Genomic DNA, 23,000 nt, shown 5'->3' with positions numbered 1-23,000 from the left:
CCCAATAAGCCTCTTCCCAGGGAACTTTCTAACAGTCAGACTTTGATCTCAAGGCCCTAACAGCCCATCCTCAACTTTTTTTTCTATCCCCCTGCCTGTACCAGTGCTACCAGGTCAAAAGCAAAGAGGGAGACACGCTGAAAGCTTAAGGTTTGGGTAGAGGTAGGAGGGGCAAGACGATTTTTTTGGGCTGTCCAGGTAGAGTTCAGGACCAGTGACTCTCAGTTGCCAGTCCTGGGAGTCATTTATTTGCTACTTGGAGGGGATATAAGAGGAGCCAGCAAGAACGAAGACTCCCTCCATCATAACACAGATACACTGTGGACCCCCCAGACCATCCCATCCTCCGCAAAGACTCTACCTGCCCCTACCGGGCCCTCTGCTTCCACTGGGCACATGCTGATGCCCCTGAGTGGGCTGCTCTGGTGGTGGTGGTGCTGCTGTGCCTGGTACTGCTGTGGATTGTGCACCCCAGCTCCCCAGATGTTGCGCCACCAGGGTCTACTCAAGTGCCGCTGCCGTATGCTCTTCAATGACCTGAAGGTTTTCCTCCTGCGGCGCCCCCCTCCAGCGCCCCTGCCCATGCACGGAGAACCCCAGCCCCCTGGTTTGGCGGCCAACAACAACACCCTTCCGGCTCTGGGTGCCGGGGGGTGGGCAGGCTGGAGGGGCCCTCGAGAAGGGGTGAGCAGGGAGACCCCTCCCCTGCCACCTCCACCGCCTTTGCCACCTTCTGTGGAAGATGACTGGGGTGGCCCAGCCACAGAGCCACCTGTCTCGCTGCTCAGCAGTGCCTCATCAGATGACTTCTGTAAAGGGAAGGCTGAGGATCGCTACTCACTGGGAAGCAGCCTGGACAGTGGCATGAGGACCCCACTCTGCCGCATCTGCTTCCAGGGGCCGGAACAGGTGAGACCCTTCTCCCCTTTTCCTACTCACCTACTTGCCCTATGCTGTCTCTAGCAGGAGGACTGTAAGCTTTAAGGGATCCCCAGTGATGTTTCATGTGGTTAAATTTCCCCAAGAGGTTTCTGGTGCCTGGTGGAGCCTGTTTTGCATTTTCCTTCCATATGTTCGATTCCATCCCAAAATTCCATAAGCATCCTCAGAGGGGAAGATTTGGAAGTTGGAAGGGATGAAATGAAGGAACTTGGTGGTACATTCCTGCTTGTTGCCAAGATATCCTTGTATCTGATTTGTCGTTAGTGACATTTCCCCAGACTGTCTTCAGTTCCAGATTCAAACTTCTTCCCTCTCTGATAGTGTATGGAGATCTTGTCCTTAACAGCCTACATCTGTTGCTTCCCTTTGAGATGATCCCCTCCCATATTATATTGACATCCTTGGCAGTGTGTTTTAGTTACTGAGGAGGAAATGGAGAGGGTTTGTAAGTTTGTGAAGATTATACAGTTTGCTAATACACTTCTTGTCAGACTCAAGTTTTTCTAGGTTGAAAGTGTTAGGTAAATAGGGTGAGAGGGAGTTTAAGGAAAGTGGAGAAGGAAATAGGGAGTCTGATCATAACTATTCCCCTTGGCAGGTCTGAAAGCACATGAACTTAGAAAGTCCCTTAAACTCTCCCCATCAGGATAGAGATGCCAAGTACCTTATGGACCAGAGTCTTCCCAAGGCCAAGGGGTCTCCCTACCCCGACACATTCAGATTTTCAAAGACATACTCACACCACCCCTTCTAGCCCCATTTTCAATCTAGTGTCTGCAGTGCTGGAGAATATGTGCACATTCTTCTGGAATCATAAATTGTGGCAACACAGTTCTGGCCCACAGAATCCCAGATAAGAAAGGTTCACCTGAAAATCTGACTTAGTGATGCTGGAGAAGGAACATTCAGTTGCACCCTGGGCAGGGCTATATGGTCACACATCAGCCCCTTCTTCACCAGCTTCCCTAAAGTGGGGGTCAGGCTTCTGGGTGCTCCTACAACAAGTGATGGTGTACTAGGATGACATGCTGCTGCACCCTCTAGTTTCTGTTGAAGGCTTTGTCTTTGAGAGACAGGCTTCGCGGACATTTTCATTCATCTCGTGTTTGCCTGGAATGAGCAGGGCACTTCAGGACAGAAGATGACTGGGGCCATGGCCCAGGCATTATGAGAGGAAGTGATGTTGATCTCAGTGTGAATAAATGTCTCTGAGAGGCTGAGGGCAGGGTTCCTCCTTTTGTGACTGGAGTGGGTTGCCATTCCCTTCTCCAGGGGATCTTCCCTACCCTGGGAATTGAACCCAGGTTTCTTGCATTGCAGGCAGATTCTTTAGCACCTGAGCCACCAGGGAAGCCCTTTTTTGACTAGGATTGCCAAAAAGTCCCAACTGGACTGCAGCCTAGAGCCAAAGACTCCTGTTCAGCAGGAAGGTCCAGGTGCCTGCTCAGTGCCCCTCTTCCAGGGCTGGGCATCCAGTGCAGACACAAGGAGGAGTGGCACAGCTGAGAACAGGAAGTGTGTTTCACTTTGGGCTGCTCCCAGTCAGCATCTGTCCCCATTAGAAGCCCCGTCTTCTCAAAAAATAAAGAGAGAGAGAGAGAGAGAGAGACTTATTTCTTCTCCCGTATGCCTGGTTCAGGTCTGAATGTCACAGGGGCACTGGGAGTGTGGCTTCTGGCAAGAATATGCTTGTCTGTAGCAAACAACAGGGCTTGGAACCTGTTCTGGATGGTATCTATCTGCTGTGTGAACTCCTTCAATTTCTTTATTCCCCAGGGTCCCTTTTCCAACTTCTGTGATTTAAAAGAACCTTTTTCTATTCCCCACATTTCCTTATAAGTATGTTGAGAGGATCCAGAAGATAATGAGCCTGAAAATGACTTGAAAGGGATTAATATATAATGACATATATTTTGCTTATGGTAAAGCAATATTTTGTTTAAAAAAAAATTCTTAGGAATACTGTGAAATACCCTTAAGTGACATAAGGTCTGGTTGAAGGTTAGGAGCTTTCCTTTCTTGTTTGTTATTTTTATAGTGTGTCACAAATAAAGCATGGAGTGAAAAAAAAAAAAAGCTAGCCCCAATAAAGAAATGAGCTCTATTATTATGTGAGAGGGATGGGAGATAGTGTGGATACTAAGTCTGGATCAAATCAGGCACCCTCTGCATATGATTATTATGTTTTGAGGTTTTGCTTTATTTGGGCAGGAGCCAGGAGATTTTAATGGGGTTGTGTTATACTAGAAACAAGAGTTGCATGTGTTAGATGTGAACACATTTTCCCACTTTTTGCTTGTTTTTCTTCACAGGATTTCAGTGAGGAAGGGAGACAAAGGGGAGATGGGGAAAACTCTCTAGAGAAAGAAGAAAGAGAAGTCAGACACAGGCAGAAAGTGAAAAGCTGAGATTTCAGTATTTTGTTTTCTGTTCAGGGAGGGAGCTGTCCAGCAATTGTTCACACGTGGACTTGCAGCTAATGCAGACAGTCTGCAATCTCAGTAGCTGAATGTCTTGGTCTTTCCTCTGACCAGACAAAGGAACTGAACAGCTCCTCAGTCACTTGCCACTACTCCAGGGGCTAAAAGGATGCCAAAGCTGAAAACCTGGTCTCTTCCTGCCAAAGGCTTAAAATGTATGTGGTGAGGGGCAGGCAACTGAAGGATCCAACAAGTTCCAAATTCATATATATCTCTAAAGGACTTAGTATTTATTCATTCACACATGCATATATTTAACAAATGTTTGTTGGGCACCTACAGCATGCCAGATATTGTTTCAGACCCTGGGTTTCCAGGAGAGAACAACACAGATGAGATCTCTGGTCTCCTGAAGCTAATGCTCAAGTGAAGATGCAGAAATAGACAAGTAAACTAGCAGACAAAAAAAGTGATAAAGTGATTTCAGATGGTGTTGAGTGCTGTGATGAAGGCAAAACAGGAAAATGAGTTAGACAAGAAGGAGGGGGAGGGCTTGGGAGCTACATTACACAGACAGATTGTGAGCAGCTGCCCTAAGAATATACCATCTGAGCTGATACCTAAGTAATGCAAATGACCCAGGGACACATACAGAGGTCTAGAAGAAGAGTTATCCAGGTAGAGGAGACAGCAGGTTCAAAGACCCAGGAATGAACACACCTAGTATGTTTGAGAAACAGAAGAGAGGACAGGAGGAGAGAGAGGGGTGGGGTGTGAACAAATGCTTTGAAGGCCAACTTGGCTCCACACTGGACAACTGCCTGAGTGGCCAACTCCTCCCCTTAGCCAGTCATTTGGGTGGGACAGGAATCAGTCGGTCAAGGATCCATGAGAGCATGGGACAAGAGCCTGGCTGGCAGCCCTTCGCTCTCCATTTGTGCTTGAAGCTGCCCTAGTTCATGTCCAGGAAGTGTGCCGTGGCAGGTAAGCGGAGGTCTCTGAAGCCAGACGGCCCCAGTTTGAGGCCTGAACAATTTGCACAGATTCTCTGTGCTTCAGGTTTCTCATTTGTAAAACTGGCCTGATGATGACAGTCCCAAAATGCAAAACGTTGTTCTGAGCACCAGATTGGTCAACACCGTTAGAGCAGTGCTGACACGGTGTTTGTTGCTCTTGTTATCTCAGAGATAAGTCATTGTCCCCATTCCCACATACTTGGTTTAAAAGGAAAAGTGTGTTCCAGCTTCCAGGCTGGCAGGAGAACTGCTGTGCTGTGGTCCATCTGGGTGGCAGCTCGCTTCTTGCTCGCTCACAATGCTCTAGACAGAGTGCTGCTCTTCTGTTTCCATCATCAAAAGTCTATATTAAGTGCCCACCTCTGCCTGCTGCTCTGCTGAGCAGGGTCTGGAGACACAGGGCAGATGTGGGCCTGCCCCCTCTGGGAGTTTCACAATCTAACCCAGACATCACAGAGGCTGATTGAGATCAAGAACACACAGACAGTGAGTCGCAGGTGAATTACAGTAATATCAGGGCAAGGAAGAGATGCATGCTTAAAAGCAGCTAAAGTGTGGGGTGCCTATTCAGAGAGACAAGTGGATGAATTTGCTACCTTTTCTCCAATTAGTCAGAGAAGGTTTCTCTGATGCTGCTGCAGACTAAGTGAGAAGAAATAGGCTGAGTTTAGACAGCAGGAAGCAGAAGAGTTGTGAGACACAAGAATACGTTAACAAAGAGGTGAAACCATCTCCCAGCCTGGGTCAGCTGTGGAGCTCCTGGAGTGGGTACAAAGAGGGAATCTACCATAGTAGAGGGGGTGATGGGTGATGGGGTACCTGTTTTGGACCTAATGAAAAGCAAGAAATAAGTAAGTCTGGAAGGGATTTAGTCTTGGTCAGCCTCCCTTATTCTTCCTGGGATTTATTTCTCTGGAGCTCCAAGTTCAGAAGGGGCCAGAGTAATGTGAAATATTTTAGTCAATGTTTTTGGATCTCAGAAAGTAGGAGAAGAGGGTGCTGCTGGGTTCAATGGAAACTGGGCACCCCCAGATGCAAGGAGAACTCTGGGAATGGAGATCAAATAGAGCATTTTAGGAGAGAAGAAATAGCATATTATTTTTCTTATCATCATGGTTCAATTTTATACTTCTTTGTGTGATTAATTAATATCTATATCCACAAAGAATAGACCCATACCTAACATTTATGGACCACAGGGCAAGAGCATGGATATGGTCTCACATATCATCAGTGCAGTTCAGTTCAGTCACTCTGTCATGTCTGACTCTTTGCAACCCCATGGACTGCAGCACGCCAGGCTTCCCTGTCCATCACCAACTCTTAGAGCTTACCCAAACTCATGTCCATTGAGTCGGTGATGCCATACAACCATCTCATCCTCTGTTGTCGCCTTCTCCTCCCGCCTTCAATCTTTCATAGCATCAGGGTCTTTTCCAGTGAGTCAGTTCTTTGCATCAGATGGCCAAAGAATTGGAGTTTCAGCTTCAGCATCAGTCCTTCCAATGAATATTCAGGACAGATTGCCTTTAAGATGGACCGGTTTGATTTCCTTGCAGTCCAAGGGACTCTCAAGAGTCTTCTCCAACACCACAGTTCAAAAGCATCAATTATTCAGCATTCAGCTTTCTTTATAGTCCAACTCTCACATCCATTCATGACTATTGGAAAAACCCTTTCACATATCATAGGCCAAAATATTTAGAAGTAATAAAACCAGCTAACAAACTGTTAAACAAAGTCCATTATATCATTCTGTCCTGGAAGGATATACCTTCAAAACAAGAAGGAAAACAGGTCTGAATTCAAAACTGTTAGGGTCCTCTGAATTCTGTGCTAGGCAAATGGGGACACTAGGCCCTTGGTCAACAGGCCACTCTGCTCAGATTCTCTTTCCACTGCTGGCTCCTTCTTGTACAGTGACAAGCCTTGGACATACACATGTGACACACGCACTGGCTTGTCCAAGCTCTATCTATACCACCTCCAAAGAGCTTCCTCTTGTCTCTCTCCTTTTGAGCCTGAAGAAGGAGAACCATGAAGGTTTGGGGAGCAGGCTCATAGCTACATAGGCAGGAATTCCAGGGCTTCAGGCAATCAAAGCATGTTCTAGAAAGGGGCTGCGGGTCCCTGCAGGCTCCTCATGCTATGGAAAGCATGCAGCTGAAGAAGGAAGAGTGGAGCCTTCTATAGCAAGGGGCCCCCTTGCCTGCTTATCAGTCCAGTTCCTGGCTTTATGCTCCATAAGTATTTGCTAAATGAATGAGCCTTTAGAACTTATGCAATGGGCAGCCCCACAGGTATGGGAAGTGGGGAGAAGAGACTAAAAGAGAGAAAAATACATTCACCGGCTGACCATGTGCTGCACACAAGAAGGGGCAGAGTTGTCCTCTGTGATCACAAACGGCAATGCCTTGGCCAGTGGTGGAATCTCCTGGGAAGCCAACTTGGGTTTTGATATTAGAAAGAACTTTCTATCAAAGCTGTCTCCAAGATAGTATAGGCTGCCTTAGAAAGGGGGCTCAAGTGGACATCTGAAACTAATGACCCTCAAAATCCCCTTTGAGCTTGAGACCTGGGATTCATTATGAGATTGCTTGGGGTCCAGAGAGATTTTAATCTAAGCAGAAATAGAAGGGTCTGCATCCTTTTCTAATTCAAAGGGTCATCTAGTTTCAGAATATCTAGTTCCAGGGTCTATATAGCACATGGCCTGTAAAAATGTATCTTCAGCAAAGACCACAAAGAACAGTCTCTGTCCTGTGTTTGTAGAAATTCTAAGGTGCTGATGAGGATGTGATGGCTGCAATCCTGAATTTGCTCCATGCATGTAAAATAGGAGAGCGAGCATTTCCTGAATGGCAGGCAACAGACACCATCATGGACCTAGGATGCAGAACCATCCCAGGAAAGGGGAAGCACACCTGTCACCACCTTTCCCCAAAATCACGTGTGAGCTATTTTCATTTTCCCATTGGAGATTTTTTCCCCACTGTTGTTTCCCAGTTGCTGGATTTGATAGTCCTGGTCCTATTTTAGCTGGAAGTTCCAAGGACCCTTTGGTGAGGGGTCTCAACAAAGCTCTAATGCTTTATTGGGAAATGATGTAAGGAGGCTTAAACCTCACCATTGGGCCTCTGGTTATTTTCCAGATTTAGCTCTCAGTGATTCACATGCACACACGTGCACATGCATGCATATGAATAAAGCATGAAGTGGAGGAGGGGAGTTAGCCAGTGTCTTGACAGTGCTGGAGTGATTCTCACCTCAACTCTCTGTAGATTCTCTGCATGGTGCTCACTTTGGAGTAATCCTTCTTCACTTGCCAGCCTGCATCTGCTTGCGGTGGGTTGGCTAATTTATTGGGTGTGGCTTCTAGCTGAGGCCCCCATACAGAGAATTCATAGAGCTGAAATATGGATTTCAAAAAAAGCCTGGAAGAAGAAATGAGAGATCCTGGAAATCAATATATCTCCCTCTCTCTCCCTCTGCTCTCTTTTCCAGCTGGTATGTGGAGAAGCCCAGCTGTGGCTTGTGAGTTGGGGGAGAGTGGTTGGTTTGAGGGGGAGGGGATCCTCAAAGGAGTGTGGGAATGAGCGAGCTGCTTCTTGTTTGCTGGGAAGGAAGCCAAGTTGGAAGTGAGCCCGGATGTAAACGATCTGGCAAGTGAATACTGTGTGGGCCGAACTGTATACCATCCCCCTCTAAGAAGTATCATGTGTAAGATAGTCACTTAGACGCTGTGTGTATTACATAGAGTCCATCTTTGATACCGCCGTCTGTGCATGTTAAAAGTAAAATGGGGTGGACATAGGACTGACTGTTGCATGACAAGACAGGTGAAATTGCAGAAGTTATTGTCTGAGTTCTAGATAGATGCAAATTGTCAGAAAAAAGGGGGCTCTGCAAATATAGGCTCTGTGATCCAAACCCACGTAGGAGACACAGAAGACCCAGTCTTGTAGCCAGTTCATTGCTTTGATGAGGGTATCTACAGGGCCTGTGCTCAGAGATGCTGAGGAGGACAGATCAGATTAGTTTCTTTCATGGTATCTGGATGTGGTTGAAGAGAAGCAACATCAGTTTCTCCAAAAGAAGCCTCTTGAAACCACCCTGATGTCTAACATGGGGCTTTGCATACAGTGCACGCATGGTCAGTTGCTTCAGTCAGGTCTGACTCTTTGTGACCCTGTGGACCGTAGCCCACCAGGCTCCTCTGTCCATGGGATTCTCCAGGCAAGAATACTGGAGTGGGTTGCCATGTCCTCCTTCGGGGGATCTTCCCCACCCAGAGATCGAACCCACATCTCTTACATCTACTGCATTGGCAGGCGGGTTCTTTACCACTAGCACCACCTGGGAAACCCTTGCATACAGTAGGGATTTGATATTGATCCTTTCCCCTCCTTCCTAGCACATTCCAGACAAGCAGTGTTATCTTTGGTTCCTAGTGACATATTCACTTGTGTGTACACGGGCATATATGTGTATATATGTGTGTATATAAGTTAAAATGCTGAATGAGGGGGAAATGGATGAACCATTCCACCCCATCCAACCTCTTTTTCTGATTCTAGAATCACAAATAGCAATGATTCTTATTCTAGGAATCATAGTGATCATTATCCTGGCTTGAGATCACTTGACCAAGAACAGATCTTTTCTCATCCAATTGTACAAAGATGAGAAAAACATGGGATTCCAAGTCAGAAAGACATGGATTTAAATCACGGTTGGGGTCCTTCCCAGCTATGTGACTTGTTTAACCTCCCTGGACCTAGATTTCATCATCTATAAAGCAGGAATAAAGTGCTGAGCTTGAACACATAAGGAGTGGGCATGATTAAAGTTCTAGGCACACAGCAGTTGTTCGTTAAGTGAGAACAATATTTACCTGATTCTGTCCATGTAGCTTGGAGACCAGAGTGGGGCCCCCAGATCACACTGCTGTCTTTCCTACCACCTGCTCTCACAACAACCTTAAAAAATCAGACACGCTGATTAAAGCTGTGCTTTGACTACAGAAAGCCCCAGCTGTTTTCATGCCTGAGCATCAGGGACACACATTTAGATCCAATGTCTCTGTTCATCTGACTTTTTATCTTGCGTTTCCTGATTCAGCTGGACCTCCATCCTCTCCTGCTTGGATCCCTCAGTCCTAATATATTTTTCTTTCTTTTTTCTGTTTTGGCCACGTTGGGTCTCTATCGCATTGTGAGGCCTCTCCATTTGTGATGCACGTTGGCTATGTTGGGTCTCTATCACATTGTGAGGCCTCTCCATTTGTGATGCACGGGTTCTAGAGCACACTGGCTCAGCAGTTGCAGCACAAAGTTGCTTCATAGCATGTGGGATCTCAGTTCCCTGACCAGGGATTGAACCCATGTCCCCTGCATTGGAGGACAGATTCTTAACCACTGAATCACCAGGGAAGTCCTCTAACATATGTGTCTCATCTCAATCATCACCATGTCCCCGACCAATCTTTGTTAAATAACACTCTCTGTTGGCAGGAACTGTGCAGAAAGTCACTTTTCTGGACTCTGAAATTCCTAGATGCCAGGAATAGGCTGTGCACAGAGAGGAGCGTGTTGAGGAACTGGCAGTGGAAATACCTGCTCAGGTGACAGCAAGGTGTTTTCCATTTAGGGTCATCCCTAGACTAGCATTTCTGAAAGCTGGGATGGGATAGATACTCTAGACAGACATGATGGTAAATAACATGGATCCTCAAGTGAGAATGTTGTTCTCTTGATATTTTGTTCTCATATCTTATGATTATGTCAGGAGAAAATCTCTGGAGATTTTCATAACATGAAAAGATTTTCATAAATCTCATAACATGTCTTGCATGTCTTTTTAATGCTTGTCAATCTCCTCTGTAAACAAAGAGAGAAGGTACCACACTCAGAGCCTTTGGACACACAGCAACATCGAGCTAGAATCTGTTAATCTTGTTTCTCTTGCATTTGTGTGTGTCTACTCTTTTTTCGGGGGAGGCTTCTCTGGTGGCTCAGTGGTAAAGAACCCTCCTGCCGATGCAGAAGGTGTGAGTTTGATCTCTGGGTTGGGAAGATCCCCTGGAGAAGGAAATGGCAACCCACTCCAGTATTCTTGCCTGGGAAATCCCATGGATAGAGGAGCCTGGTGGGCTACCGTCCACAGGGTCACAAAGAATCAGACACGAGTGAACACACACACACACAATATTCTATTGTATGAATGTAGCACAACTTGTCTTCTTTTAATAGTTACTGATAGCTTTTATTTTTTTGCTTATGGTAATGACAAAAAGTCTCCTTTAGAAATAAGTTTACTGAAGTAAAAGTATGAGACATTTAGAGAAAAATGTTAACTATGAAGAAAATAATAGTATGAATATGTCAAACAGTGTAAGTGACTGAAGTCTGGGTAACATTGACATGGGTTGCACACTTTACAATAGTCCTGAAATATCTGTGGCCACCAAGAAGTGCCTCAGGTGTGGGGAAAATGCAGAGTCCCAGGCCATGGGCCCTGGAATCTGTATTTCTAACCATTGGCTTTGACAATTTCGAGTAGGGGACTACTTCACAGGAATAGTGTTATTAGGCAGGAGTTGGAGGAGGAAACCAAATGGTGGGAGAAGAAATGCTTCTACCAGACCTGAGGTTCCCTGACATATAAGAAACAAGGCTGTGGGCCCTCATAGAGGAGCGGGCAGTAGTTGGGTAGGTGAGCACAGGACCATGTGATTAGGAAGGAGGTCTCTCAGTGAGGAGGAAGGAATTGATGACTCTTACATCTCTCTCCATCCCTGTCTCAGTGATCTGAGAGCTTCAAGTCCCACCTGGGACAGCCACAAGATGGGAAAAAGTCTAACCATTGTGTGACTCTGACATGAGGGAGAGACGTGAACTTTGACTGTGTAAAGACATTGCCCAGCGGATGCTAGTTTCCCTGACGAATACAGCCATCAATTCACATTCCTGAATGATGTTCAGAGGCTATTCTTGAGCAAAGTCAAATCAGGGCCTCTGGGGGAAGCCCTAGAGTCCCAGAGTAAGGGAACAGATGGCGCACAGCGTGCTCCCTCACAGCTCACTGAGTACCGACAATGAAGTGCTCCACTTTTGGAACGGCACATCGCTCTTGCCTACAACTTGGCTGGATCTAGAGAAGTGGCTCTGTCTAACTCCCCGTAGCAGGGGTGGGGAGTGTCATTCTCCTGCGTGATTGGAAAGAGAGGAAGTTCAGATGTCACGAGCTTTGGAAATCCCTCTCTCCACACTGTGTGTCCCTCCCTCTTAGGGTTGCCATGGGACTTGGATGAGCTAACACATGCCAAACACTTAGAGCACTGCTGACCCACAGTAGGCATGCAATAAGTGTTAGTAGCCATTGTTATTGTTTTCTCATTTATGTAAGGAGGAGGTGGTACGAGGGAATGTCCAAGCCCCTTCTAGTTCTGTTGTCTTCTTTTATGCCTTATCAGGCAGAGGAGCAATATCTGAGGTTATAAATCCAATTCTTCCTTTCACCAATAGAAAAACTCTTCCTAGAAGAATGACATTCATGTGTGTGTGTGTGTGTGTGTGTCTGTGTGTGTGTGCTCAGTCGCTAAGTCATGTCTGACTCTTTGAAACCCCATAGACTGTAGCCCATCAGGTTCCTCTGTGCATGAGATTTTCCAGGCAAGAATACTGGAGTGGGTTGCCATCTCCTCCTCCAGGGGATCTTCCCAACTTAGGGATGGAATCCGTGTCTCCTGCACTGGCAGGTGGATTCTTTACCTGGGAAGCCCAGTGACCTAAGAGTGGAGCCTTGAAGACTGAACCAGAGAAAGAATTTGGAAAACAGGAAATGAAGACTTTTCCAGACACTGGAACAATGGAAGCAAAACGTCAGAGATGTTTTATGGGAAAATTGGCATGGATAAGAATATGGGGCTTTCAGAGCCAAGCGGAACTACATTCCAATTGAAGGGTTGCTTTGCAGTAGGTATGTGACCTTGGGCAAGTTACTTACAGACAGAAATGTTAATTTCTTCCATGGTCGAATGGGAATGATAATAATAGTGCCTATCTTAAAGGTACTATTGTGAGGCTCAAATGATGTAATGCATACAAAACTCTTGGCAAAGAGTAGAATACAAACACACAATAAAATTGCAAAGATGCAATGAACATTAGTTGTTAATGTTATCTGATCTGCCAGGCTTTCAGTGGTCTTCTCTAAACTTTCTTTGAGAATCTCTGCCTTGATGTGTGTATGATTGTGGGTTGCTGACATCAGGAGAAGCTTCCAAAATATCACAGGGGTAGGTGAAACTAAACATACTCAAGCATTGTCAGTAAATTAAAATTATTTCACAGATACACATAAAATTTTCCAAATGTACATGGAAGCCACCAGGACGAACAAAATCAAAAGCATCTTTCACGTTTGTTAAGCTTCTTGTCAATAAGTATTTTCTCAATTAACGGATACTCAAAGTACAAGTATGGGCTTTTCGGGTGGCCTAGTGGTAAAGAATCTGCTTGCAATGCAGGAGACCCGGGTTCGATCCCTGGGTTGGGAAGATCCCCTGGAGAAGGGAATGGCAACCCACTCCAGTATTCTTGCCTGGAGAATCCCATGGATAGAGGAGCCTGGTGGGTTACAGTCCATGGGCTCGCAAAGAGTCAGACGTGACTGAGTGACTAACGCACACACAAAGTACAAGTATAGTCATTTTGAGGGTTTGTGGAACTCTTTTAGTATTTAAAAAATTTTTTTTAAAGATTAATTTATTTTTGACTGTGCTAGGTCTTTGTTGCTTTGCTTGGACTTTCTCTAGTTGCGGTGAGGGGGGCTGTTCTTTGTTGTGGTGCGAGGGCATCTCATTGTGCTGCCTCCCCTTGTTGTGGGGCACCAGCTCTACAGCACACGGGCTTCCGTGGCTGTGCACATGGGCTTTGTTGCTTTGCGGCATGGGGGATCTTACCTGACCAGGGATCAAACCCATGTTTCCTGCGTTGGCAGTCAGACTCTTAACCACTGGACCACCAGGGAAGCCCCTCTTTAGTATTTAAAGAGACAGGCTTAAAAAAAAAAAAACCAAAAGGGTCATGGTCATGAAAGATAAAGAATGTAGGGGAAATCACCCTAGACTGGAGGAGGCTAAAGAGATACAGTAACTAAATACAATGTGTGATTTGGGCTAGCTTCTGGACCAGAGAAAGTCTGGACCAGACTTGCTTCTGTCCCTTTGTGGGACAGTTGCTGATAAGATGTAGGAATTACTTAATGGCATTGTATCAATGCTAAGTTCCTCATTTTGGTCATTGTACTATCATTCTATAAGATGTTAACCTTTGGAGAAATTGGGTGAAGGGTTTATGGGAAGCTGTGTTAACAAGTTTTCAAATGAGTCTTACATTGTTTCAAAATGAAAAGTTGAAAACTAAAAATAATTTAAATAGGGGGTCGTTTCTCATACTTGGAAAAATTGGAGGTGGGGGGAAGAATATAGAAAAAGGCACAGAAAAAACAGTATGGGTTTGGTGGTTAAAAACACTGGGTTAGAATCTAGGCTCTAGCACTCAGAAACTGAAAGCAACTTTGGGCAAATCCATTCAATGCCCTGGGCTTCAGTGTCTTCTATCTGCAACAATTTGCTTCTACGGAGCAAATTAAAGAAATAACATCATAGAAATATTGTGAGAATTTGAGTAGACAACACCTACTATAGTACAAGGAAGGAGCTCCAGCTAAACATTCACTCTCTGTCTGGTCTCTCTTTACCCCTCTGTCTGCAGAGCATGACAAACATTCCTCACACATGTCCCAGATATGACGACTGTGTGCCAAGTGCTTTGAAATTGACAGGGTGACTCCTGAGCAATGAAAAGTGTTGAGTGGGCAGGAATGTTTTCCCAATACAGGATCTTGAGCACATAAACAGAGTTCATAATCATCAGCATGAAGAGCATTGGCCATTATGCAATGTTTTTTTTTTTTTTTTTTTTTTTAACACTTCTTAACCTGACACCCAAAAAGGAGCGCTTTGGCACATTGAGTGAGTGTGGGCTGTTTATTTGATTCATCCTGTGGCGATTTCTCCAGGAGCCACAGACTTAAGCCTCCATGGAGCAGTGGGCTACTTTAGAAAGAAAAGCTCTCTGATGCTGGGACTCTGGTTCACTTATGTGTTCAGAGAACAATTGCCCAAAGCAGGCAGTCACCGGTGACTGAGGGCAAGTGTGAGTGGGAGTGAAGAGATGTCCTCTCCTGTGGTGTGTGTTTGTCTGTGGGTGGGAGTGAGTGAGTGGACACGTGTCTGCACGTGAACTACATCTACTTAACACAAAAGAAAACGGCGCTTGAGGGGGTTGGTCCATTTGACTGCTCCTGCCTTTCAATCATCTTTGTTCCAGAGAGAGCCCCAGGGGTCTGGTCCTTACAAACTCGGTACTGACGTTTTTGAGAGTCACTGCCTTGTTTCTTACTTCTGGCATCCATTAAGTGTCTGTCTGCAATAAAAAAAAAAAAAAGAAAAAAATCAGTTTGGGGCTTTTGAAAACGTATGTAGTTTGATTTCAAAAGTTTTCTACTATCTCCTCCTCAAAACACATAGAGAGAGGTAATCTTTATCCTGTCTACTAACTAACATTTGACATGATGGCTGGAATTTGCTTCAAAATAATCTAGTGACTAAAGGTGAAACAAGACTGGTCATAAGTTGATAAATGCTAAATTTGGGTGATGGGTTTCATGCTTTCTTCTATTCTCTCTACTTTTATGTATGTGTGGAATTTTCCATAATAGAAAGGTATGGCTTATTGTCTGGTTAATTAAATGTTATTAAAAGACAATTACTGAACAGGCTTTTCAGGGGAGGAGGCACTAGCTGAGAGCAGACAAAACAGCTTTGTGGCACAGTGATGCTGACAATCAGGGCCAAGACAGACAGGACCAGAGTGCATCCCAGCGGGCCCTTCATCAGTCTTGCTCAACGAGGGGAATAAATTTGATGACCTCTTAAGGGATCTTCCGTCCCCAAAGGTCATTATTTAAAGATAAAAATGTCCTGTTGTCCCTTTTTTTTCTGGTCCACCTGGCTTGGTGGCAGCAAAAGGATCGGTGTGACTACTCAGTCAACAGACATTGAGTGAACACACCCACGCCCTGAGGATGTGGAGATAAGATGCTCCAGGGAAGAGTCTGGCAAGCTGAGAAGCAACCATAAGATGACATAATCAAAACAATGAGTACCTTGGACCAGAGTCACACCCATTGTGCTGAAGGACCACACAGGAGGGGTGGCTAGCAACGTCAGGGAAAGCTAGAGAAGGATCTCTAGAAGAGCTTATCCTTGAGGGACCATGCTGGGACGGGTAGCGGGAATTCTCCAGGTGGGAGTCTGTGTAATGCCAGCTATACGAGATCTACCCTCACTCTCCTCATCGGGATTATTTCCCACACAGCTTAATCTTCTCTCCCTCTTGCTGCTTTCCAAATCACCCTGCTCTGCTCAAAGACCCTGAATCGCTCTCCTTAGAGAACTGGGTGGATTAAAGTATGGGCTTCATGCAAATGGGGGAGGGGTGCATTAACTCCTCTCTAGAAGCTTCTCCTCCCAAGGCCAGCCTTTTGGGACTTGGTCCTGCTGGCCTTTCTGTAAGTGGAACCTGCTGGGCTGGTTGTTCTTGGGGGGCACCTACCTGGTAATAATAACTCTGCAAAAACTTTCTTGGTTGATTGAATTAAGGGTTTTTTTTCTGTAAGTATTTCTTTTAAAAAACATTTTACTATTCTTAGTTCATTAATTTTCATTGTTTGGCCATGACACACAGCATGTGGGATCTTAGTTCCCCAACCAGGGATCGAACCCACATCCCTTGCAGTGGAAGGGCAGAGTCTTAACCCCTGGACCACCAGGGAAGTCCCTGAATTGAGGTTTTATCTGGAAGCTTCAGTTGTGGGTCCAGGAGCTACATTATCCTCCAATGCATGCACAGACATGGGTTCATATTCCTTTGGTAAGGAGGAAAGAGCAAACTTTATTTTCCTAATTTCTTGGGGTAAGAAACCAGGATCTAGAGAGGTGGATGGAAGGCAACATGCTAAGACTGCCTCAGCAACTAGAGCCTACATCTGCCCCTCACAGGAATAAAACATTTCCCCAGCCCCTTGCCAGTCACAGGAATATTCATTCATTCACTTCCTAAGACATAAACATGTTGTGAAGTGAAGTGAAGTCGCTCAGTCGTGTCCAACTCTTTGTGACCCCGTGGACTGTAGCCTACCAGGCTCCTCCGGCCATGGGATTCTCCAGGCAAGAATACTGGAGTGGGTTGCCATTTCCTTCTCCAGGGAAACATGTTGTAGTAAAGTGTTAATTTATCGGGATGTTTGGAGAATGAAAGAGATTAGGGAGGGAAAAAGTGGAGGAATGGGATACATTTATGATTAATTGAATTTTCTAGTGAATTTGGAGGTAACCCTATAATTTATATTTCAACTTTTATCACTGACAATCTTTATAAAATATGTCTGCTTCATAGTGCATTTGGATATCACCCCAAGTTCCCTATATATACATTAAAGTGTTGCTGTTTAAAGTTAGACTCAGAGGTTACAGAAGGCAAAGGAGTATGTTTCTAGCTTCACAGACCACAAGATACCTTGCAGAAGTCACTATGTGGATTTTGTTGAGACTGTGATATCAACTTGTTTTGTCTTCCTCCCACAGGAGTGGTGTAAAACATCTAGTTCATTCATTCAGCACTTATTTATTTAGCAACTGCTTTGTGCCAGAGCTGCACTGAGCATCCTGGCTATCCTAGTGAGCTGGACCACAGCTCCTGTCTTCTAGGAGCTCTGCAGTCTTATAACTGCAGGTGGGGCCATTATAATCCAGGATGGAGAGGATTAAGAATTGTGCCAGGTGCTCTGGGAACACAGGATCAAGGTGGGCTTCTCACAAGAGGAGACAGCTATGGTGGAGCGGGTGCAGGGGGCTTGAAATTTTTCAAGATAACAGAAGAGAAGGGCATTCCAGGCAGAAGGAGGAGCTTTTCCAGAAACCGTGTTTGTTTCAATACACATGAATTCTCTCATCCATTCTCTGTACTCTGTTCAGCAGAGTCATATCTACCTCTCTAGGGGATCAGCTGTAGCAGCAATGAGCCTATCTTGACTTGGGGCTGCACCTGTGCCTGTCCTGGCCTAATCCAGTTCTGCTTCCACCAAGAGGCTGCCTTACAGAGCCCGTCTGAGGAGTGGGGACACAGGGGTCCCTCTGATGTGGGTGATCACCTTGGTACCAACCACCTCAGGTTGCCAGAGCGAGGTGGGAGCTGCAGCAGGTTGACAAAGGAGAGTCCAGAGGCCCAGGGACTCTAAATACACCAGGTCCCTCTAACGTGGGTGGGAAACAGCATCTCATTTCAGACTCAGGCATATTTTTATTTCAGGTCCCTCACCTATAGGCCATTGTCTAGCTAGAGAGATGAGATAAAATGTCATCAAAGTGTCATCAAAATGTCACCAGGCCCCATAGTCTTCTCAGACCCTCTGTGCTTGCTCATCCTTGTGGAGGCCTGGCAGACACAGCATCAACGATCATTCCAAAGTTGATCATTCTACTTTGATCACTCATCAGCACTATTATTACCTACCCTCATGCAAGAAAATATTTACAGGTTTTCTTGCATATAGAACAGTATGATTTGAGAAAGGGAACTTCCTTTTCTATGAGATAAGGAAATTGAGGCCCCAAAGAAAATAAGTTATGTGTGTGTGTTACTGTTGGATGCACACATGCCAGGGAAGATGTAGGTGGTGGTGTTTAGTCCCTAAATTATGTTTGACTCTTTTGTGACCCCATGTACTGTAGCTCACCAGGCTCCCTCTATCCATGGGAATTCCCAGGCAAGAATACTGGAGTGGGTTGCCATGCCCTCCTCCAGGGGATCTTTCCAACCCAGAGATTGAACCCCCGTCTCCTGCACTGGCAGGCAGATTCTTTACCACTGCACCACCTGGAAAAGCCCATGTTTGTAGGATATGTGGGGTAAAATCAATTCTAAATGTTACTCAATGCCACTTAACATAGGGTGGACAATCGTTCCAATTTCCCCAGAGATTGACAAAATTCCCAAGATGTGGGACTTACAGTGCTAAAACTGGGACAATCCCAGACCAACCTGGACAGTTGATCACCCTTCAAGAATGTTCCAGCTAACCATGCTGTAGACTAATATACCCCAGGACAACACCTCTGGTACTCAGTGTCTACCTGCTGTAAGTTGGGAGGAATTTGTTGATTGATTGGCTACTGGTGCCTGGTTTCCTATTCTAGGAGCAAGCATCCATCAGTGCTTCACCAGGCTGCTTAGAGTCAAGGAGCCATGATCACTGAAACCCTCCTGTTTGATCTTACACAGGGCAGGAGGGAGGGCCTAAGCAGTTAGATCTCTGGTATGGAGCTTCTCAGATTTTAATGGCCATGTGAACCACCTGGTGTTCTTGCTCAACTGTAGAATCTGATTTTGGCATTTGGAGTGGAGCCTGAGAATCTGCATCCCAACAGAACCCAGGTCAATGCGGATACTTTTGGTCCACAGACCACACCTTGAGTGTCAAGGAGCTCAGGGGTTCTTATCCTTAGCAGGCATATTAGGATTATCTTGTGGGGGGATTCTTCCTATGTCCAGCCACAAACCCAGACCAGTTAGGTCAGTCATTAGGGGTGGGACCAGGCTTTGGTATTTTTAACTCTCCCTAAGCATTTCCAATGTGCAAACAGGGTTGCAAATCCCAGGGAGGGGAAGGACAGAAAAGTTCCCTCTGATGATAAGGGCTGATTGATAGGTCCAGATGGGCTAGGCTGTGCTGTCAAGAGATGTATTGCAAGTGGAATCAGAAATCTAAAAGAAGGTGCTTATTTTGGAAAGCCCAGAGGCAAAATTGCTTTCAAAATATCCGGCACAATGGTTTGTGTGCTTTGGCCTTTTAGCAGTGAATCAACAATGTTTCTCTTGCCCTTGGCATGGCCGGAGCCCAGTATGCAACCTTAGGGAGAAGTGGGAGTCCCTGCTCTGAATGTATCTGATAGGAGAGAACAGAGGTTCTGAAACCAGCAAATCACCGGTTTCACAGACAAGTCTTCTGAACGGGTCCTCCAACTACTCAGGATTTCTTTCATTGCCTTGCTTACGGATGCTTTCCCGCAGCTGTTTCCAACATTCCCCATTCTCATCAAGCTGCCAGCCTCCTTCCAGCAGATGACTTTGCCTCCTGTTTTACTGAGAAAATTGGGGTCAGCCATTCAAAGGCCATCGTCTCTCCCCTCCTGCTGGTCATTGCTCCCTCTTCACTTCTGCAAATGTCTGTCTTTACCTAGTCCCTCCTCCTCTCCTACTGCCTCCCTCCCAGAGTGACCACACCAGTGCTCTTTGCCCCAGCATCCTCCACCACCCCTAGGACTTCATCCGCTGTTACCACCCTCTCCCTGCACCCACATACATCACTGTCAGACCCTCTCCATCACGTGCTCTTCCCTGGCTCCCTCTCCTCCGGACACAGGCGTGTTCAGATCTTTACTCTCTCCTGAAGGGGGAGCGTTCTCTCTTTCATCTCCTCATGCCCATCCAGTTGTGCAACCTGGTTTCTACCTCCACCACTGACTGAAAATATTCCTTGGAAGGTCCTTGATGATCTAATTCCAAAACCATGTGGCCTTTCAGAAGCCCTCCTTCCTCTGGAAGGGGGTTTTAGGGGAGAAAAGATACATTATATGTATGGCTGAGTCCCTTCACTGTTCGCCTGAAACTGTCACAACATTGTTAATCTGCTATACCCCAATACAAAATAAATAGTTAAAATAATTACTTATTTAAAAAAAAGAAGTCCTCCTCCCTAGATTCCTCTGCACATTTCTGCTGCTGCTGCTGCTAAGTCGCTTCAGTCATGTCCAACTCTGTGTGACCCCAGAAATGGCAGCCCACCAGGCTCCTCTGTCCCTGGGATTCTCCAGGCAAGAATACTGGAGAAGGTTGTCATTTCCTTCTCCAATGCATGAAAGTGGAAAGTGAAAGTGAAGTCACTCAGTCATACCTGACTTTTCGGGACCCCATAGACTGTAGCCTACCAGGCTCCTCCGTCCATGGGATTTTCCAGGCAAGAGTGCTGGAGCGGGTTGCTATTTCCTTCTCTACCTCTGCACATTAGGCACTCAGAATTCCCCACTCCATGTCTATATGGTCCTGCCTCTCGTCTTTGCTAACATCGGTTGCACTGAAAATGAGGACTCGCTCTCCAGCCTCCATCCCCCTGCTGATGGTGAAGTCCTGTCCAGATTTCAGGCCACTCCTCATTTGTGGCTTCCCTCATAGCTCAGTGGGTAAAGAATCCACCTTCAATGCAGGAGACCCAGGTTCGACTCGTGGGTCCGGAAGATCCTCTGGAGAAGGAAATGGTAACCGACTCCAGTATTCTTGCCTGGAAAATCCCATGGACAGAGGAGCCTGGTAGGCTACAGTCCATGGGGTCGCAAGAGTCAGACATGACTTAGTGACTAAACCACCACCTCATTTGTGGGTCCTGAAGTCAGCTGCATGACTGAGTTGCAACCAGCATTTCCTTCCTCCATCCACTACCCCCCGCCTCCCCGTCCTACCACGAGATAGACCAGAATAGGATAGGAAAACGTTTGCATGCATTACAAGTAGGAAGGGTAAGTATTGTTGAGAAACTTCTATTCTAGACCATCTTCTGTACTGCCAAACTGGGAATTAAAAACGACATTTCCCACACCTCTGCAGCATTTCCAAAACCACAGTGAGACTGTCTTCTGAGAACTGAGCCCTTCTCCCAAATTCCCTCCACGGCTGATGGTTTCTTGGGGGTAACATGCTGTGACTTCTACCTCTCGCTCCATCCACACTGACTGTCCCTAGGTCCTACTCTGAGGAGTTGAGCATCCATTCCTGCCTCCCTCACTCCCATTCCTCCTGGCTTCACTGGCAGTTACAGATATTGCTATTCATCCCCTAGATATGACAACAGCCTTCTAACCGCTCTCCCGACTTCCAGTCTCCCAAAGCCTTCCAGTCCGTGGCAATCCTGAGCTGTCATTTACAAGTTACCCTTCCCTGCAAAGTGGAAGTATTTAATACTTTTCTCACAAGGCTGTTCCTAGGATTCATTGAAAGATACATAAGGAAAATATATAAACCTGGATAAAGGATATGTCAAGGGGCTGGCACATGTTAGGAACTCAGAGGTTACTTTCTAGCCTCCTAATTCATCCAACATTCTGCTGCCAAACCCTCTATGGCTCCCTAGTGCCTACTGGATAAAATATCTCAATATCTTGGTCTTAGTCTCCTAAGAGTCCTTCAACATGGCCAGAAGGCTTCCATCTAAGCCTTCTCTGTCCACTGATCCCTGTCCTTCTGGACAGTGGCCAACTTGCCATTCCTCCCACAGACATGCACATTCCTGTCTCCATGCTCTTTTTTGGGCAGTGCCTTTTGCCTCACCGGTCCTAGACCTCAGTGCCACACCACTTCTCTCCTGCCTTGTCATCACAGTACAGTCTTGCAGAAGGAGAACACAAGATCCCCCCCACCAGCTGGTGGCCCCAGACCTGTGGAAGCAGATTGGGTTCAAGCCCAATCACAGCAGGCATCTTCAAGGGCAGGGAGCATGGCTGGAACCCAGTGCAGAGAGGACAGTGGCATGAGGATCTGTCGGCAAGGATCTGCGGAAAATAAAACCGCAGCCCACCCCTGACTCCCCAGCCACGACCCAGATGTGCTCATGCCTCTGGCTGGAATAAACCCCAGAATCTTTCTAACATGCCTACCGCATTCCCACTTCTCCATATAGATTATACTCACCCACCCCATACTGCCCCACCACTCCTGTAGCTATCCTAGCCGGGTCACAGCCACCCCCAGCTCCCGTGCTGGCCCCTTCGCAGATCTGCCCACCTATCACAAGGACAAGTGCCGACTGGAGCACCAGAACACTTGTGCACTGGAAGGGGTCCTTCCTTCTTTTGGAGACAGGAAATCCTAGGTTCAAATAACCGCCCTTTCTTGTACCCATAGAAAACAAATTGGGTTCTTCTCATCTGTCAACTCAAGGGAACAGTAGGAACCTTATGGGTGGGTGTGAGAATTAATTGTGGTTTAATCTGTAAAGTGCAACACAGTTCCTGGTATCCTAAGGCCAGAGGGCTCAAAGTGGGGGCTTTGGGGGGTGTGTGTAGGCAAAGATATATTTTCTTTGAACTGGACTGGGCATATAGCTATTTTTAACAGAAAGAGCCCCCACCCCACCCCCCACCACTCCCTGCCCTCCACACACAGACACACACACACTTTCTAGAACTGACTCTTGAAAAACTTGAAGATCCAGAATCATAGGGCCCCTTCCGCCCTTGAGACAACTATGGGCTGTTGCTAAGCAGAGGTCACCCCTAACTGTAGGCGGTTTGCTATAGGCCCTCCTCAGGCCCCTGATCTGATGCTCCTTGCGCATGACTGAAATTCAACATTGCTGTCATAACCTAATTCTTCCACGCTGGTTGGTGAGCAGCAGCTGTCTGGGGCTCTAACAGCCCAGCCGTCCCAGTTCCTCCCATGGG

At 46.3% G+C, this 23,000-nt stretch overlaps 1 protein-coding gene across 2 annotated transcripts in view; it reads left to right on the top strand.

The window, feature by feature from the left end:
* Nucleotides 1-396: 396 nt before the first annotated feature.
* Nucleotides 397-23,000, top strand: part of MARCHF4 (membrane associated ring-CH-type finger 4) — a 115,093-nt gene continuing 92,489 nt past the window's right edge. For both annotated transcript variants that reach the window (XM_070771917.1, XM_070771920.1), the window contains exon 1: nucleotides 397-909. In XM_070771917.1, coding sequence (XP_070628018.1) covers nucleotides 397-909 — 513 coding nt within the window. The remainder of the gene's footprint in view (nucleotides 910-23,000) is intronic.

The sequence above is a fragment of the Bos indicus genome, chromosome 2, assembly GCF_029378745.1.
Source record: "Bos indicus isolate NIAB-ARS_2022 breed Sahiwal x Tharparkar chromosome 2, NIAB-ARS_B.indTharparkar_mat_pri_1.0, whole genome shotgun sequence".
NCBI lineage: Eukaryota > Metazoa > Chordata > Mammalia > Artiodactyla > Bovidae > Bos > Bos indicus.
Note: the sequence above shows the minus strand (reverse complement) of the source record. Positions and strands in the feature narration are given on the sequence as shown.